The 18936-nt window shown below is 33.9% G+C and overlaps 1 protein-coding gene across 2 annotated transcripts; it reads left to right on the top strand.

The window, feature by feature from the left end:
• The first annotated feature begins 4461 nt into the window (after positions 1 to 4461).
• LOC147398415 (pyruvate dehydrogenase E1 component subunit beta-1, mitochondrial) lies at positions 4462 to 15685 on the top strand. 2 transcript variants are annotated; one of them, XM_086447603.1, is made up of 16 exons: positions 4462 to 4614; positions 4955 to 5030; positions 5152 to 5226; positions 7777 to 7857; positions 7945 to 7971; positions 8084 to 8146; positions 8446 to 8532; positions 12276 to 12401; positions 12662 to 12795; positions 12895 to 12967; positions 13085 to 13150; positions 14299 to 14337; positions 14486 to 14610; positions 14698 to 14812; positions 15170 to 15246; positions 15385 to 15685. In XM_086447603.1, exons 2-15 carry the CDS (start codon positions 4980 to 4982, stop codon positions 15236 to 15238), a joined length of 1131 nt encoding a protein of 376 aa, XP_086303729.1. In that variant the 5' UTR covers positions 4462 to 4614; positions 4955 to 4979; the 3' UTR covers positions 15239 to 15246; positions 15385 to 15685. The 2 variants fall into 2 exon arrangements, with proteins under 2 accessions (XP_086303729.1, XP_086303730.1); XM_086447604.1 differs by lacking the exon at positions 4462 to 4614 and having other exon boundaries at positions 5001 to 5044.
• Positions 15686 to 18936: the final 3251 nt, after the last annotated feature.

Raw genomic sequence — 18936 nt, 5'->3', positions numbered from 1 at the left:
CTCCATCACACATCACTCATCTCATTTCATCAAACACTTTATCCAAATGAATTGGGTAAGATCCAAACTATTTTGATCAAAACATTACCCATTTTCACTTATTACACAACTATCCTCCTCCCATCTTTAAATTTCATACCCCTCACCTTCAAAACCTATGCTATTTTTTACTCTCCCAACACTTCACCCCATTATATCCCTAAAGTATCATCAAAATTCCCTTGTACTCTCATACTCTCACATTGATCTTAAAAAAAATACTTTCACATTTTACTAAAGACATAAAAGAAGAAGAAGAAGAAGGAAGAATAAAAAAGAAATCTTTAAAGCTTCTAGGTAGGTTAAAGGATACACCCCCCTCTCTCTCTCTACCCTCTCCATATCCCTATTTTACTATCCCCTTCCTCTCTTTAATTTTTATTTTTAGAAAAACTTAGGATGTAATGATTCCCCTCCCTTATCTCTGATAGATCGGACTTCAGTTCAGTCAAGAGTGTAATGGTTGTAACAATTTTCAAAATAAAATTATTTTCAACTTTCAAATCTTTTTGAGACAACTGGTCTTTGAGTTCTTCTCAACTCGTGAGAATGGATCCATAACCATCGCCAACACTCTTCAAAAGCATATGTAGTTCGCAAGGCTAAGTGTTTATACAGATCATCTCCTTCAATGGAATGATCCTCTAATCGAGCCAAAAATAAATCCTTACTTAGGGTACAAGTTATCAACACGTGGTATTTTATTTTTTATTTTGTATTTTCAATCAAAATGACTGAATTGAATTGAGGTTACCACCACTTGGTGGAAAAAAAAGGGTGCCTAACACTTTCCCTTTTCTCCAATCGAGCCGCTTACCCCGATTTCAAGGTTAAATCAGTATCTTATCTATTAAGTCACTAAACGTTAAAAATGACACTATTTCGAAAAATGTACATTCTGGATGATCGTTCACACCTACTTATAATATGGATGGTAGCGACTCCAAATCTTAGTAGAAGTGGTATTCGTAATCGAGGATCACGTATCTACATATATTATATCCTAAAATTCATCTTTCACTTCTCTAAAAATTATATCCAAATTCTTGAGATTTAGAGGTTGAAGGGGAGACTAAAGACGAAGATAGAACCTTTACCTTAAGAAATATGTCATCTTCAGACTATTAACTTTTATGATAAAATAATTTTAGTGAATGTCTTGCACACGTTATCGGAAATATTGATTTTTGAATATAAAATTCCATTCTTCTACTTCTCCAAAAAGATTAATTTTATTTTATTCTTAGGGTTTAAAAGTCAAAGAAAATGGTAAAATCCTTTTAGAACTTTACCCTTAAGGGTATGTTTGATTGCATGGAAAGTGACTTTTCATGGAATTTGAAATCCATAGAAAAATAATGGTGGAAAATAGGTAGGGTTGAAAAATCAAATTCCATATTTTGATTTTACTTAGATAAAATAATGAAAAAATTATCTAAGATAGATGAAAAAGACGAAGAAGAAGATGATGAGAAGCTTGTGATGGAGAAGAAGAGGCCTGGGAAATGATAACAAGGAAAGGGGAGGACATCGTGGTGATGGTGACAGAGGCAAGTGAGGAAGAATATGGGAGAACGTGATGGTGGTGGTGACAGAGGTAAGTGAGGGGGAGAACGCGGTAGTGGTGGCAATGAAGGTAAGGGAAGGAGAAGGAGAAGAAGAGATAGATAGAGAGAGAGAGAGAGAGAGAGAGAGAGAGAGAGAGAGAGTGGTCGAAAATGGTGATGACAACAAGGTCAGTGTGATGATGGTAGTAGGAAAAAAGAAGATATGAGTGAGGAAGAAGAATATGATATTTTAAAAATGGGAAATATGAGTTGATTTCACTTTCCCACCTATATGGGTGGGAAAGTGAAATCTATGTTTTTGTAGACTTTTTAATTGAGGTGAAAAATCAATTTTCATGAAAAAATGCAATAAAAAATATGAAAAATATAATTTTCCATGAAAATTAATTTTCACCTTATTTTTCATGTACAAGCAAGCATACCCTAAGTTAAGGGTGAATTGGAGAAAACCTTGAAGATAAGGGCATTCAAGTCATTTGCATTAGTATATGAGATAAGACCTAGGTGAACGGACATATCATCAATTTAAAAAAATTGGAGGGGCATGTCTTGGCTAATTTATATTATTAATAGGTTTTGTTAAAAAAATGCGGCTCTCGAATTGTCGATGGGTCAATTCAACAGCGTTGCAGTTGACCCAATGGTACAGCAATATTCAGATTCTCAATGGAAGTACATCTTATTATCATTATGCACATTCTCAATTCTAACCATATTCTTTTGATAAAATGACGCTTGCATCCCAAAACCAACCCACTCATAATTTCCAATGAGTGAAATTTGTGGTGTTTAGCGAGGCCTTCTGGCATTTCGCCTCAAATATGGGATTTATTCCAATCTAATAACTTTGGAATCGGATTCAAACATATATTTAGAGTAATTTTATATTTAAACATGCATTTGAGTTCAAACATTCTCATTGGTCACTCATGGAGATTTATGCACAGTAAAGTATGGTCACCCCTGCTAATCGGTGCACAAGTTCTCATACCCATAAATAAAATAATGATTATTAAAATTTACAAATTATGTATAAATATTATTTCAAAATAATGTTTTTTCATCTTTCATCCTCCTCCTCAAAGCCTTATCTTAATATTGTTCTTATGCCTTTAATGGTAGTTATTTATGTATATAATTGCAACATTAAACAATAAGATGTATTGGTAACATGATTTTAAAAATCATCAAATACCCATGATTCAGATCGAGTTATTTCAAAATCTTTCATGAATAAGAGAATTTTTCAATGTGACTCGTCCTTCGTCTTGTTCAAGATTCAATATGACTCATTTAATATTTTGGGAATTTCAAAAGAGTTAATGAAAATTCAACTGAGTCAACCAGTTTTATGTAAAATAATTAATTTTTTTAGTGATTTAAATGTGTGTTATCTATTAAAAAAGATGATTTTTGGATTGAGCAACTACCATTATGTGTGTGTGTGTGTGTGTATTAAATTAATAAAATGTATTAGAAAAGTATTAGTCATAAGATGATATTTTTATTAAGAAAATAAATATTTAACTCATAAAAAATAATTATTTTAATAAAATATAAAAACTCGGTTGAGACAAGATGACTCAAATTAGTGTTTTTTATTTTTTTATTTTTTTTTTTTTTAAATTTTAAAATAAAATCGATTAGAAAAGTATTATTTACAAGATCATATTTTTATTTAAAAAATAATACTTTAATAAAAAAATATAAAAACATTGTTGACATAATTGAGATTTTCAAAATCTCGCCCAAGTCATCTTTGTTGTGAAACGAGATGTTATGCAAGATGATTCACTAGGAGTGTCTTGCTAGTTCCTAAACAATACCAAGACGACTTGAGTGAGTCATCCCGATCTCAAACAAGATTTGAAATTATGGAGTCAACTCACTATCCAAAGCGCGTGAGACAAGATACATATTTTTATCGCTACTACCAATAGTGGGTTGGGTTATTTTTCACAAGATTAGAGTTAACCTGCCTACCTATCACTTCTAGGCATGCCATAAGGAAAATGGGTTATCATCTTTAATCCCATGTAATCAAAGAGTTGGTCATAGTTGATTTTCCCTCACATGTCAAGAGCAGAACATATTAGTTAGGTTGGGATCTTGGCCACATACAAGGGCATATTTACATTGGGGGCTGTGGGGTGACTTTTGCCCCCACAAGAAATTTTAAAGTCTATGGATTAGTGAGCTATTATGATAGATCTTAGCGGCAGATAAAAAAAATCTGTCACTATTGCTTCCAATTTTTTTTTCCACTCTTAGTTGTCCCATAAAAAATTTTCTATTCTTAATTGCCCACGTGAGGGCAAAATCCTTGCTTCACCCCTGACTACGTAGCAAGCAAGAAAATTGAGAATCTGACTAACATAATTAGCTCAATCATTTCAATATCATTTGTGAACGAATGAGATTTTCAATGTAGATTGTCATTCTCATCGACTCATCTGAGATCCAATATGACATTAATATTTTGTAAATATTGTCCAAGTTAGTAAATCTAGATTGAGTCAATTGATTTATTTATTTATTTATTTATTTTTTGTATTTTTATAAAATAATTAATTATTTAATAATTTAAATATGTATCATCAAAATAAAAATATGATCCACTGAGTGAGCATATTATAATTCACTTATTTTATAAAAAATAATAATTATTATTTAAATACACATATGTTTACAAATGATTATAAATCGAGTTAAATGCCTTATTTCATTTTGACAAAATGACTCGGACGATTCAACTCGGTATCCATGGATGATTAGACGAGATGGAGCACCGGGTTTTATTGATTATTAATGGACTTAAGTGGAAATTATGCAGAACTAAAAGGAGCAAAAGGGAATAACAAAAAAATAGACAAAAATCGGCGAGGCTCCTCCGTATTTACCACTTCGACCGCCATTCTTGCCCTTCTCTCCACTATTATACAATCGAATCCCAATTCGCAAATCCCGTAAAAGAAAACGCATCGATTTCGATCTTGCGAACAGCAAGGTAGATTCTCTTTATCTGATCTCTCCTTTCATGTCCGTTTTAATTAATTATCTATGTTTAATTTTGTGCAAGTATCTTACATTTGTGTTCTCGATCTCTTTCTCCCTCTCTGTTTCGATTCTAAGATCGTTTTTTAAAGATTAAGTTTGTTGGGTGGCACGGATTTGTTAATCTTCTATCGTTCTTATTGAATCCTTAGTGTTCCAAATTTCGAAGGAAAGTCTGAATTAAATCTTGTTGAATCATAACCTATTCATACTGATTTTATCGTTTTTGTTTTCGATTTCGAAGTCATGGTGATATAATTTCAAGAAATCTCTTTTTTATTTTGATTGGTTAGGTAATCTCAAGCTGAAGAAGCAAAGATGTTGGGGATTTTAAGGCAGAAAATCGGTCGCGGAGGCTTTCCTTCATCGGTGCTATATAAAATGTTTATTTTATTTATATTTATTTTGTTGTTTAAATCATCTTCTCAATATTTTGATTAAGTTGATTGGATTAGTTTAATTTTCTAAAGTACATTTGTATTCTCTTCAGATTGTGGAGCAGTCCTTGCAGCGGATTCGGCCTGCGGTATTTGCATCAAGAAAGTATGCCTCTACAGCAAAAGAGGTATTTTTAATCGCGTTTATATTTTGTTCTTATTAATTTTCACGTCTGTTCGGTCTAATGATCGACTCCAGTGATAATGGAATTGTGGATTTGTGTGGGTGTTTTGTTCTTTTATTTTTATTTTATCATATTATGCAATTTGATGCTCTCACCTAGGATAATAGCTTTCTAGTGATTTGTGATATATACCAGTTGGGGTAACTCATTACCGAATTCAGGTTTCTTTGTGTTTGTGTGGGCGCACATGTGTCTGGCTGTGTGTGTGTGTGTGTGAGAGAGAGAGAGAGAGAGAGAGAGAGAGAGAGAGAGAGAGAGAGAGAGAGAGAGAGAGAGAGATGCCCTACTTGGCTCAGGGGGGATGTAGCTTATTTGGCAGATCTCCAATCGTTGCAATTACGGTTAGAGTCTAATGGTCTAGATGGAAATGATCGTGTTTTGTACCTGAATTGGTGGCTTGCTTTTTGTAAAAAATTGGGAAGAGGACCAAAACATGACACTAAAAATCTCTATTGAGACAAAGATGGGCCGTCAAGAACATAGAGAAGGTAAGATCCTAGAAACCGAGTGAATTAGCGAGTCATTCATGTTATTAGGTATGGCCAATCTGTTATAGCATCAGAAGTGGTTCGTTTACATTCTTTTTGTTACGGTTGGTGTATATAGTTTGAGTGGGTCTTTACGACTATCAACATGTTTTAGATTCCCTCTCCAGGCAGTTGGTTAGATCTTGGATGGATCAAGCATGGAAGATAGAGTGTGTGTGCGTGTTTAAAATATTGGAATGTATCGGTCGATATGTATTGGTATCGGCATCGACCAAGACTGATACGAAACATTGACCCCTAAACATGTGAATGTGTTTTGAAGAAATGTTTGTTTGAGGTTTAGTTGTGGCGTCTATGATAATTTCAGACAAGTAGGGTTGTTGAGTTTCTTTTAGGGTATTTTTGTAACACCCTCCCTCCCTATGAAATAAGAGAAATTAGGCCTCTCTAGACTTTCGTTGACCCATTCAAATCGTTACTAACGTTTATTTAGTTGACGATCTATTGTCCGAATACCCAAACTACCCTTGTATCATTTAAATTACCAAAATGTCATTGTTTTAATTGAAAAAAATAAAAAATCTATAATTTGAACCATTGGATTAAAATAAGAACCCTACCTTCATCTTTTTGAAGAAGAAGAAGATGAAGTTAGGGTTTCACCATTATCTCACCTATTCAAGTTAGGGTCTGTTTTCGTTATTGTTGGATCGTTCTCGAGAGTATTAGGATTCTATTCCTTAGATCCATTGTTTTGAAACCCTACCATTTATGTCTTTGAATCCGATTTCGATTTTGGGTTAGATTTTGGTTAATTAAGTTAAAGATCTTGTTTTTCGTGCAATGAGTGGATGTTTGGACTCTCAGGTGAGTTCTTTTAACAATTTTGACCTCAAGGCTTAAGTTTTCGTAGAAAAAATCAAGCAAAAAAAAAAAAAAAACCGTTTATATTCTTTATTGCGTGGTGGTGTGTGTGTGTGTGTGTTGGGGGGGGGTTTAAAATAATATTAATATTTATAGGAGGGTGGTATTACTAATATCAGTTTCTTCATTATTTCATATTTTCTGTTGAGTTTTTTTTTTTCTTTTCGTTTAAATGTTTTCCATGTGGAGATTCAAGCATTGGGTCAAAGAATGCCTTTGGGATGAGATGAAAACGATTAGATTGAGCTGAAGACGACAATGATGAGAACGGGGTGAAAATGATGAGATTTAGTTTCAAAAATATAATTTTTAGGTTTAAATCAATGCAAACTTGGGTTGTGAACGATTAGAGTTCTCATGGTGTTTGGATTTAGAATGATTGGATCAAACAAAGTTGGATTGTTTTAATCGAAGGACATCTTCGTAATTTCAACACATAAGGGCATTTTTGACATTTTACCATCTCTATTAAGAGACAAATGCTTTTGTTAATGGTTTGACCGGGTCAACGAAAGTCCAGGGGGGTAGACCTCATTTTGCATTTCGAAGGGGGGTGTTACTAAATTACCCATTCTTTTATATATCCATCAAGTTGTTTGATCCATAAACTTGTAGTGAAAATGCTTGTTACACCATCAAATTGCAGTTGATGATATCCTTGAAACTTATTTGTACATAGTTCATGCTCTTGCTGGTTGAGTTTGGGTCTGTGATGTTTCTTAATGTGCTTGAATGGTTTTGAGATCTTTTTTTTGTTATATTTTATTTCAATAGTCTGTCTATACAAGGAAATTCAAGATGATGAAAACTATCGATCAGATTATACAAACATGATCTTATGCCTTATTATGACTACATGCCATCACTTGCAGCAAATATTGTTCTACTTCCCATCTTAATATTGAGTACATTTGTTGCTTTGTGAAGTGTCAAGCATATGAAAGTGTCGAGACATATTTACCTTCTGGTCGATGTTCTTTATGGTGCTGCTTATCTACTTACAATTTTGTTATAACCATTTAGCAATACAGATTTCATATATGTAATGCCGTGTAATTTTGTGAAATTCATTTTTTTACAGATGACAGTACGAGACGCTTTAAACTCCGCCCTTGATGAGGAAATGTCTGCTGATCCTAAAGTATTTTTGATTGGTGAAGAGGTAATGAGGAGAAACAATAGGAGGAGCAATTTTTCAAACCTTGTTCTTTTATTTTTCTGTTCTTATGGGTTTCTCTTTCTTTTGCAGGTTGGTGAATACCAGGGTGCATACAAGGTTAGACATGCTTAATGAGATGAACTTAGTCTCATTTTATCTTCAAGTACTTACTATATTTGTTTAGCCTATTCCGCTGAAAAATTAGCTTTTCTTCCTGTATTTTGTGTAGATCTCCAAAGGTTTATTGGATAGGTATGGTCCTGACAGGGTCGTTGATACTCCAATCACAGAGGTTGCTCCCGATACTTGAGTTATTGATAGAATTTGTTATTCTTTTGTGTAAACATTATATGGTTAATATAGACTTTAATTTTCTTTTTCTTTTTTCTTTCTTTGCTCGTTTCCTCTTTCTTGTACTAGGGGCCACCTCGGCCCCTTTTTTTCTCAATAAAATTTTATACTTATCAAAAAAAGGTTTCTTGTTCTTAAATTTGGTCCATTGATGTACTTTAAACTTGCACAAGGGTGCTTTACTGTCTCTTTATGTACTAGTTATTGTCTAAGTGCTATTATTTGTCACATCTTTTGAAGGCTGGCTTTACTGGGATTGGGGTTGGTGCTGCTTACTATGGTCTTCGGCCTGTAGTAGAGTTCATGACATTTAACTTCTCCATGCAGGTTAGAATTCTCTTCTTTGTGAATATAATATCCTTTTATTTTATGTTGGGAGTATTATCCTGTGCTTGAGTTTGAAATTGTCGTACCAGAGTTTAATTAGCAATTCTGTTGAAGGACTTGGACACATGTGTTTGTGTTCAATAAAGGGTATAAGGTTTCTAGTAGGGCTGTCAACGGATGCTTATCGGCTCGGAAACAGTAATATCTGAATCCGAAATTTTTAGTTGATATCTGAATTAGAATTCGAATCCAAAGGTTGTTCTAAAACTCTATCCGAATTTGAATCCGATTATCCTATCAGATATCGGATAATATCCGATTAGAATTCGAAGTATATAAATTTTTCCTTATCCAACTGATTTTTCATTATTAAAAAAAAAACTTATTATATATTATATTATTTATATAAAAAATTAATAAAATAAAATAATATATATAATATATTATTTCGAATCCGATATTATCGGATTCGAAATGTTAATATCTGAATCCGTATCCGATAAGGATTCAAATATATAAAACTAATTGAATTCGAATCCGATATCTGAAATTTTCGGATAGTATCCAATTTTTTGAATTTGAATTCGAATTCGAATCAAATTCGAATATTCGACCATCCATTGACACCCCTAGTTTCTATCATGATGCCTTTGAGAAGCCTGAAATGCCGATGCATCTGTACACATATTATAATATGATGTTTCAACTATGTCCAACTATTTTTTTTTGCTAAGCTTCAACTATATCTTTTTTTTTTATCGATAAAGATAAATTTATTAGAAAGCAAAACAAGGGGGGTCAAGGAGACCCACCAAAAGGAGAGGAAAACAAAGTAAGAAGAGATACAACCCTCAAACGAGGCCAACAATTTACACTCACTACGAAGAACACACTCTATCCCACCTCACCACAAAATCTTCAAAGAAAATCTCTTTTAACTCTTTATAAAGTTTGCTCCAAGAAAACATGAACTCCAAAATAGTGAGAATCAGTCCATCAAAAGTAGGTTCTTTTCCCTAAAAAACACATTGATTACGCCCTTTGCAAATTCCCCAACAAATTACGAATGAAACCAAGAACCAAAGAATCTACTTCGAGGACATGAAGGCTCCTCCCCACGTCAGCCAAGATTCCAAGGCTGACTTGACTGATCTGGAGAAGCAACCTACTAGACCAAACAACGATAGGAAATGCGACCAAATCTGATGAGCCACCCGGCAATGAATAAGAAGATGGTCCACCGTTTCCGCCTAGGATTTGCACATACAACATTGATTTGGTGAAATAAAGCCTCTCTTAATTAACTGGTCCACCGTTGCTAGTCTCCCTAGTGTCGCCAACCAAAGAAACGTCGAAATCTTTGGGAGAATCTTGCCACCCCAGTCCAAAGTATGAGGAAAAGACGTCACAGTAGTATGCGTGATACCCTTGTATAAAGACTTCACTGTAAACTTTCCATCCGTAGATGCCCCACATACACTCTGATCTTCTAAGGAACACTCCCCATTTCTACTCTCTACCAAAAAACATAACTTCCCTACATTATCCACCTCCCAATCATTAAACATTCTTCTAAAACCAAAATCCCATTTGATCACCCCGTTATCAATAGTTTTGAAACTGGAGATAAACTAATTCTTCTTTATCAACAACGCAAAAAGCTCTAGGAATTGATCCTTAATGGGCCCATCCCCACACCACCAATCCTCCCAAAATTTGACCTTAGTCCCCCTCCTCACCTTATATTTCACTCTTTTCTTAATTATCGGAAGTCTTCTAAGGACACCTTTCCACACCCCACATCCCATCGCACCTCTAGCTAGCCCACTCTCCCACCCATTCTCATTCACCCCATACTTATCCATATCTTCAACTATATCTAACAAGCTTTATTTATTTATTTAATAAATAATAATACGGAAAGAACTATATGAAAAGAAAAAGAAAGTATTTGGATACACAATAACTTAACAAAAGTAGATTTCTAATGTTAAATTATGGTTGTATTTAACAACTTAATAAACTGGTTTATGGAGGATGGATAACAAGAACTCTTTAAGAAGCCCTTTTCTTATAAGAAAATTACTAAAATAAAGCATGTCAAGGTGTGTCTTACAAATTTTTTTTTTTTTTTAAAATGACCAATATCTGTGGTATCCAAAACAGCTAAGGCATATTACCAAAATGATTATGAAACTCTGGTAAAATGATGATCAATTTTGGTCGAAAAGAAAATTAGAAGCAATGTTGAATCAGGTCACATTGTACTTCAGCTTTGTAATTTATAATTACAAACTTCAGCTCTGTAATCTATAATTGCATACTTCAGCCTCCTCAGTGAGATAGGAAATGTTGTCGATCCAGTCTGAGCTTAACCATCTATAAGTTTTGTTCCCAGCTTACCCACCAAAAAGGGAAAGTATGAATTTGTTAAAATACTTGTGAACCATTGAAATCAATAGAAACTTATGATGGAAATTATTCCTCCGCATAGTATTCAATTTGCGAAACATGTTCTGCATTTTTGAAGCAATTTTCAGTGGTTGGGCGACATGCTTTACCATCATCTATAGAGATGAAAAATTCTGGTATGGATTTGTCTCATTTATGTGTGTCCTAGAATGCTTCTTGCACTTCAAGCAACTAAAAGACTTAATGACTTATAATAGTTTGTTTATTTACTAATTTCTCAATTGCAAATATATGATTTGTAGATTGAATTATTTTATGCTCTTAAGAGTGTTTCTATTTGGCAATGAGTAGGTTAAATGTTGTGTGATATATCAATGGATTCAATTCCTTGCCTGGATATTTACCAAGCATTGGAACTGTGGTCAATATGCTTTACTTTTCTCACATATTTGCGTCAAGCCATATACTTAGAATAGTTGGCAATCATAGCTGGATTGTTTGAAACAATTCCTAGGAAAAAAAATTCTTTTATCATTCCTGTTTATGTGTTTCACTTGGGTTATATATGTATAACATTGCAATATTTACACATTGTCCCAGGGGTGGATTTATGAAAAATATTTTAAAATACCATTTTCCTCTTAATAATTTGATATATGTTGAGTTTGCCCCCATGTTTACTTAGGAAACTTTTGGCAGTTGTCCCCACCTCTCCACTATACTCAAAATTTTGGGTTTATTAGAACTCCCTCTATTTGATTTATATTTGGCAGTTGCCCCCACCTCTCCACTACACTCAAATTTTTGGGTTTATTAGAACTCCCTCTATTTGATTTATATTTGGCAGTTGCCTCCACCTCCACTGATGACATTGCCCCTTGACTTAAGTCTTCACTCATAGACTACTGAGAAATGACCTAAATATCCTTTTCTTCAACCTCTATCAACAAATCCTTGAATTTTCTCCTCAAAACCACTCATCTTCATGTTCTTCAACCTTATTGGGCAACGATAGTTTGTACCCTCTACAATAAAATCCTGGCTCCGTCCCTGCATGGTCCTCCTTATATTTCATCTTTGTAAACTTCAATTTTTTATTAATAGGGTTGAAATCATGGGGCCTTGATTTCCTATTTTCTTTTGTACAGACTGGAGGTTGAAATTTGGAGCCAAGATATTTATTAAAAACAAATGAACTAATATGAGCTGTATTCTTATTGCAGTACTCTAATTTAGAATTTGTTGTTCTATGCAGGATTTAGCTTCTTGCATTTAAATGCCTCTGTTAGTGAATATTTCATCAGCTAACTAGGTTTTGGGCTTTGCTGCAGGCTATTGACCATATCATTAATTCTGCTGCAAAATCAAACTACATGTCTGCTGGCCAGATAAATGTACCTATTGTTTTTAGAGGACCAAATGGTGCTGCTGCTGGGGTTGGCGCCCAACATTCCCAGGTATGAGGTCTTAAGCATACAAGTTTTTGTTTTGCACATGGAGTTTGCTAGTAGATAAGCCTAGTTTATGATAGGTCTTTCACTCCTTAAACTCACGTAAAAATGCCTGGCAGTGGTTTTACTTTCTTTAGTGATCATCCTAACCCATTATCTTAACACCCATGTACTGAACTACAATTCTAGAATTGTATTAAAAACACATTAACTTCTGAGACAAAGAAATAGTATTAGGATGGTGCTTACTTTAAGAGCTTATGCAGTGTTATGCAGCATGGTATGGTTCCTGTCCCGGGTTGAAGGTGCTCGTCCCATACTCATCAGAGGATGCACGTGGCTTACTAAAAGCTGCCATTAGGGACCCTGATCCTGTTGTTTTTCTTGAAAATGAGTTGTTGTAAGTTGGCTAATGCATTGCAATCTTAACGTCTGTGACTTGTAATGCAATGTGTCTGACGTTGATTTTGGTGTCTTCCTTGTGAATGTTGTGTCCCAGATATGGTGAATCTTTCCCTATTTCAGCCGAAGCTCTTGATTCTAGTTTTTGCCTTCCAATAGGAAAGGCTAAGGTATGTATTATGGAGATATTAATGAGTTAGTTAGAAGATTATCATCATGAAATAAGCCTTGTCCCAACTGTTTGGGGATTGTTCTTGTTTTCCCGGTCTCATGACTACTGTTGACAGATTGAGCGAGAAGGAAAGGATGTTACTATTACAGCCTTCTCAAAGATGGTTGGTTATGCTCTCCAGGTTCGTCTGCCATTCTTTCCTCTACTTGTATCAGATGTTACTAGTTAAGGACTTTTTATGCGATGTATATGGTTTACAGACAACTTGTTCTATGTCTGTACCCCATTTTTCCAGTCGTGCTTATGTTCTTTGTTGGTAAACTTGCTTTGACGCTTTAAATTGAATTTTAGAGATGCATGGATTTAATCCAACTGTAACTGTCAGTTCTCTTTTAACCTGGGATGTGGTAGGTTTTCTAGTAACTAGAATAAATCCCTGGACATGAATTACCTTAATTTAATTTTGTGAAACTTGAGGGTTCCTATAGGTGGTAAACATGTGCGAATCAGATCTACAAGTTTAGTGTATTTTTTAACCTCAACATTACATACCAAATATCATACATTAGCTTCAATCCTTATATTGCCATGAAGATTCATTGAATGTAATAGATTTCATCTGCAAAGCTGTTTCCTGCGAAGTGACATACTTGGCTTCACACATGTTTGTTGCCATGTGGCAAACTTGGGATCACACCTTTTTCTCTGTAAACTATGAATTGATGCATGCCATAGTGTACAGAAATGTTGGACAAATAACATTTTATATTTGTCTGACTTAAGTGATGTATTTCGTAATAGATGAATTAAGTGATCTAGAAGCTCACCACTTATCCCAGTGGTCTACACATTTACTAATCTAGTCCACATTGCCATATGAAGTAGAGATTTTGGGCAGTCTAACTTTTATGAACATCAGAGAATCTAGGATTTATGTGATCACCTCAACGTTCTGAACTAGAGGGCTTGAAGTAAAGATTTTATTTACTGCACTATTTCATCCATTTCATTATAGGCATTATTCAAGTCTTACACATAAGGTGCATAGATCTGCCGCTTATTTCTCGTACCATACCTTGATTTTAACTGTAGGAAGATTTTACTTAATTTCCTTTCAATATCGTTTTTAAATGTAAAAAGTTTGTTGTTACCTTTATCTTCCATTATCAATTTGTGGATGTCTTAGTGCAGACTCTATTTTATATCCAAAAGTTTCTTCAATTGAGAATCTTCAACTTTTGCTAGAATACCAAGCCTATATGTGATAATTAATTTCCAGTCAGATATTTCTTTTTTACCTAGAACTAACACAAGTGAGTAAATATCCAGGCTGCAGAGATTCTCTCAAAGGAAGGAATCAGTGCTGAGGTAATTACATTCTTGAAACTAGTTGATAAATCTCATCTTCTCAATATTGTTTTATTTTACATGAACAGGCTCAAATTAAAAAACAAAAAACAAAATAAAAATTGTGTGTGCTTCTGAAGAAAATAATGGCTTACTCTATGCATATTAGGTTATAAATTTGCGTTCGATTCGACCACTAGATAGACCCGCAATCAATGCTTCTGTCCGGAAGACCAACAGACTGGTGACAGTTGAAGAAGGCTACCCTCAACATGGAGTTGGAGCTGAGATCTGGTTTGCCATCTTTTCCATGATATAATTGCTGCTCTACTTTTATTTTGGGGATTGGATATTTACTTTGATGCGTGGTTCTTCCAATAGTGCCTCTGTTGTTGAAGAAAGCTTTGGGTATCTTGATGCACCTGTGGAGAGGATCACCGGAGCTGATGTCCCAATGCCTTATGCTGCAAACCTTGAGAGAATGGCTGTTCCACAGGTCAACCTTTTCTGACCCTTTCTGGTTTTAGTTAGAAGCTACAAATCCTCCTAGGAATGTGTCAGCCCAAAAAAAAAAAAAAAGTATAATACTAAACTGACTCAAAAAAAAAAAAAAAAAAAAAAAAAAAAAAAAAAACTCAAATACACTCAACTGATGTGGAATGTGCACAGAGAAAATATTTGAGCATCTTTTGTTTTTTGTCAGTTCAGTATGGCTCAGAAAATGTTTGATGAAAGTTTGAAATAAGAGGATTCTCTGTAAATTTTCCTCATTTGAGCGAAAGCTTATTCGATGAAGTCATGCAATCCGTCCCCTCAATTATTTATTTCTGGGTCCGAATGACCGCTTGTGCAGGTTGAGGATATTGTTCGTGCAGTGAAGAGGGCATGCTACAGATCTGTTCCAATAGCAGCTACTGCTTAGCTTAAGCAGTGAGATCATCATGCCTTCTTTTCCCCAGTTTTCAACTGCCTTTCTGTGTTTTTTGTTGTTGGAAACTTTGTTCATGATTTCTTTTTATCTGTTTTTTGTGTCATTGAGGTTGTAACATTTTTTTCCCTAATTTGCAGTGGGAGAACATGTCATTAACTCAGAGCGTATCGATATATGTCTGTTCTATCTAGATGACTGTACTATAGCTCGAGCCTATTAGTTCAACTTTCTCTCTCCTACGTGGCATTCTGAGCTTTTTTGACACCTCTACATTTCCGTAGGGTTTTGTATCCACTAATTTGGATCCAAGTAATAATCATGTTAGGGTCTGTGCAACCCTTGCATACAAGTTACTATTTGTTATGTACCTAATTATCCTTTTGCTCCCATTGATTTGGTTGGGTCAGATTATATGTCATGTTATTTGACTTGGTACTATCGATAGGGTGGAATGGAAGAGAGACCAGTGAGCAAGTTGTTTGCACAATGAACTTAGCATAGACGGCGAGCAGATGAAGAAGGGTTTTCTCTTTCGATTATAACACTTCCGCTGGGGCAGCCTTTTAAATGCCGATAAATAGAGTTTTGCATATGCTACCACACCACCACCTCAAATCTCATGCTTGAACATGAAAATAGAGTAGGCACCATTGATTTTGATGGGGGCACCCTGCGCGTTATCAACCTAGCCCAATTCCTATTCTCATTTGATTGAAAACCACTTAAGCAATTTTGTTGTGGGATTTGATTTGATGGTATTGTTTTCGATATTGATTTTAACGAACATTGATCATTGATTACCATTTGTGCAATACTCCAAGTCAAATCTCAAGAATCTTAGAACATCAAGGTGCTGATTCTGATTAGGATAGATTACTTTCTATATTAGGATTGATTGATTTCTATTCTTTAATTTTTCTATTTAATCCTATTTGATTCTTATTATAGATATATAGGGACAATGACCCAAATGACCTATTTTTTCAAAATATGTATCAAAAAATTCCTTTAGTACTCATTTGATCAAATATTAATCCAAAAAGTATTTTTGAAAAGAAAATGCCATAATTACCCTTTCAATAAATTTTGAGATTTAAAGAACTGTGTTTATTTGACAATGTATGAAGTAATCTATGTTTTAAAAGTAATTACATGCCCCTTGGCTATGGTAAAAGAATATAAATGAAAAAAAAAAATCCTTAATTTTTCTTTTTAAAACTAGTGATTTTTAACTCACATAGATGATGAGATGTGTATGGTTATCATCATCATCAAATTAATGTGATCTATGTATATTAGATTTATTAAAAAAATATAAATAATTTTAAATAATTAAGGCATTATTTTAAAACATGACTTGAATGTTCATCGAATTGTTTCAATTGAAAATTTAGCAAGTCTACTTAATTGAGTCAAATAAAATTTATTGAATTTATAAATAGATTTTAATAAATAAAAATATTTATTTTTTATTTTTACAAAAATATTAATAACCAAATAAATCGGTCAAGTTTTTTATTTAACTCGGTTTATTTTTAGATTAAACCACTTTGTAAAGTTGTTAAAAAGGGTATTTTTGATATTTTCTTAAAAAATAATTTAAAGATCTTTAATGGGTCAATATTTTATTAAGTGGGATTTAAATGGTTTGTGTTTTTACTTTCTAGGGGACTAATTGGTACATATTCTCTATAAAGAGTCCCTTAGAGTCATTGTCCCGTATATAAACTTCTCTAGTCCACACATTCAGATCTCCGGATCTTCATTTTTTAAAATCTAAAATATCTTCAATGAGAGTTTTTTATTTAATTCTTACAATCCTACGTGGTATTCTCCTAGATAAGATCTAGACATACTTGATAAAGTGAATCGTGGACTCTGACAATCTAAAAAAACAAGTCATAGATAGAGGATGGTGATGAGGAATCTTGATTTTGAATTTTTGACTATCCATGAATATCTTACTTCATGAAATCAAGAATTTTTATTCATCGAAAACAATTTCTTCAAAGGATGATGCAATTGTGGTAGGATGTTGGAGGATGAGATGCAACAAATACATGCCATGAAAGCCACAATCCAAGGAGATAATTTAGGCTTTAGAGACTAAAATTGTGGCTGACAAAACATGTATTGAGGAATGGGGCAGGGTTTCAGTCCTCTAAGATCCAGACTCTTGTCATTATTAGCATATTTTATCATAAATAGAAGGTCGTGATATATAAATATATATTTAGTATATGTCAATTAGTATGTTCTAAATTAGTTTTATAATTGGTGATTAGAATATTTAAATAGTTGGAGTAATTAATGTAATATTCTAAGTAACATTCGGAATATTTAATAATATTTAAAGATAACATTCTCTTTGTTCCTCGAAGTCATAAATACCATATTATTATAAGATTTTATTTTGCAATAATTAATCATCCAATGTATCACATTTGTGACTATGTGATTTTTGACCTTTCACATGGGTCAATGGGCTAGTAGGATTGGGGTTTGGAAATGGTTTATGAGTTTGTTTATGAATAGTGGTGGACTTAGAAGTGATTGTTTACAAATTATTCTGAGCTTAGAATGAATAGTTTTCGAGATTTGAGTGTCTTAGGTTAATTTTATAGGCTTAGTTGTTTGTATGGCTTAGAGGTGAGTTTTGAATTAGATTGTGTCTATGAATTGGAATGGAAGAGAGGGTAAAACTGCCTCGACCCACGTGTGTTTAGGAATAAAAAAAATGACACCGAATATGGATTCGTGTCAATCTGCGATAGAGATGATGGGCAAGAGGTCTAGTTATGGAATCTGGAAGGTGTTAGGTACCGGCTCCACTCGACTCGAAAGTTGGTCTACTACGATCCATCGACTTGAACCAAGGTAAATCCAATCTGACCATGGTCAAATTTGCTAATGCTAGGTGTAAATGAATCTTTTCATCATTACCATTCTATGGGAGAAGAAACGAATCTCGATATTTGAGTCCAAGTAGGGACAAAATTACACACATGATCAATTGATCAAAAGAAGAAGAAAAAATCGATTTTCTTTCACGAGACAAAGATTAGAAAATTGACTTTCAGATGATCCAAAAAAGCTAAACAAAAGGTGGTAACCGCGTGCCCAATGTGTTAAGTCGCTAAAATCAAAATCGGATTCTTGAAAATCAATCGAATGATGAATACTATGATCATCTCATCAGCTCCATCGAATGACTAAAATTTACAAGACTCCATGAGATTAAAGGGTATTGCCTACAAAATCTGAAAACACAAGAAAAATGTGAACAAATTAATAGGGGAGTAAAGTGGAGATCATGATTCTTAACTTGTTGCAAAAGTTTATTTTAGAGAATATTCAGTAATCCTTGGGCAAGCTTGCACATTCAATCTTTCTCTTTGAGTCAAATAGCCTTGTGAACCCTCTTAATTAATGATGAAATAAACAGTGATAGTAATGCCAATGAAGACCAAATAATAGATATTTGAAACATAAAGTCACAATTCCTTAAATGGTTGCCGTGGCTTCTTCAGAGTGACACAAAGCTTTCGACTCTTTGATCTTTTGATGAGAATATGTACTTAGAACCGACTTTTGATTGAATTGTTCAGGCCTTTGAAGCAAGGGTAAAAGATGAAGAAAAGAGAGATGGATATAGGCAGGAGGGAGAGAAGAGAGAGGTTTTTGGACTC

Source organism: Akebia trifoliata, chromosome 7 (assembly GCF_017979445.1).
Source record: "Akebia trifoliata isolate Shusen 1 chromosome 7, ASM1797944v1, whole genome shotgun sequence".
Taxonomy (NCBI): Eukaryota; Viridiplantae; Streptophyta; class Magnoliopsida; order Ranunculales; family Lardizabalaceae; genus Akebia; species Akebia trifoliata.
This window is presented reverse-complemented; position numbering and strand designations above follow the sequence as displayed.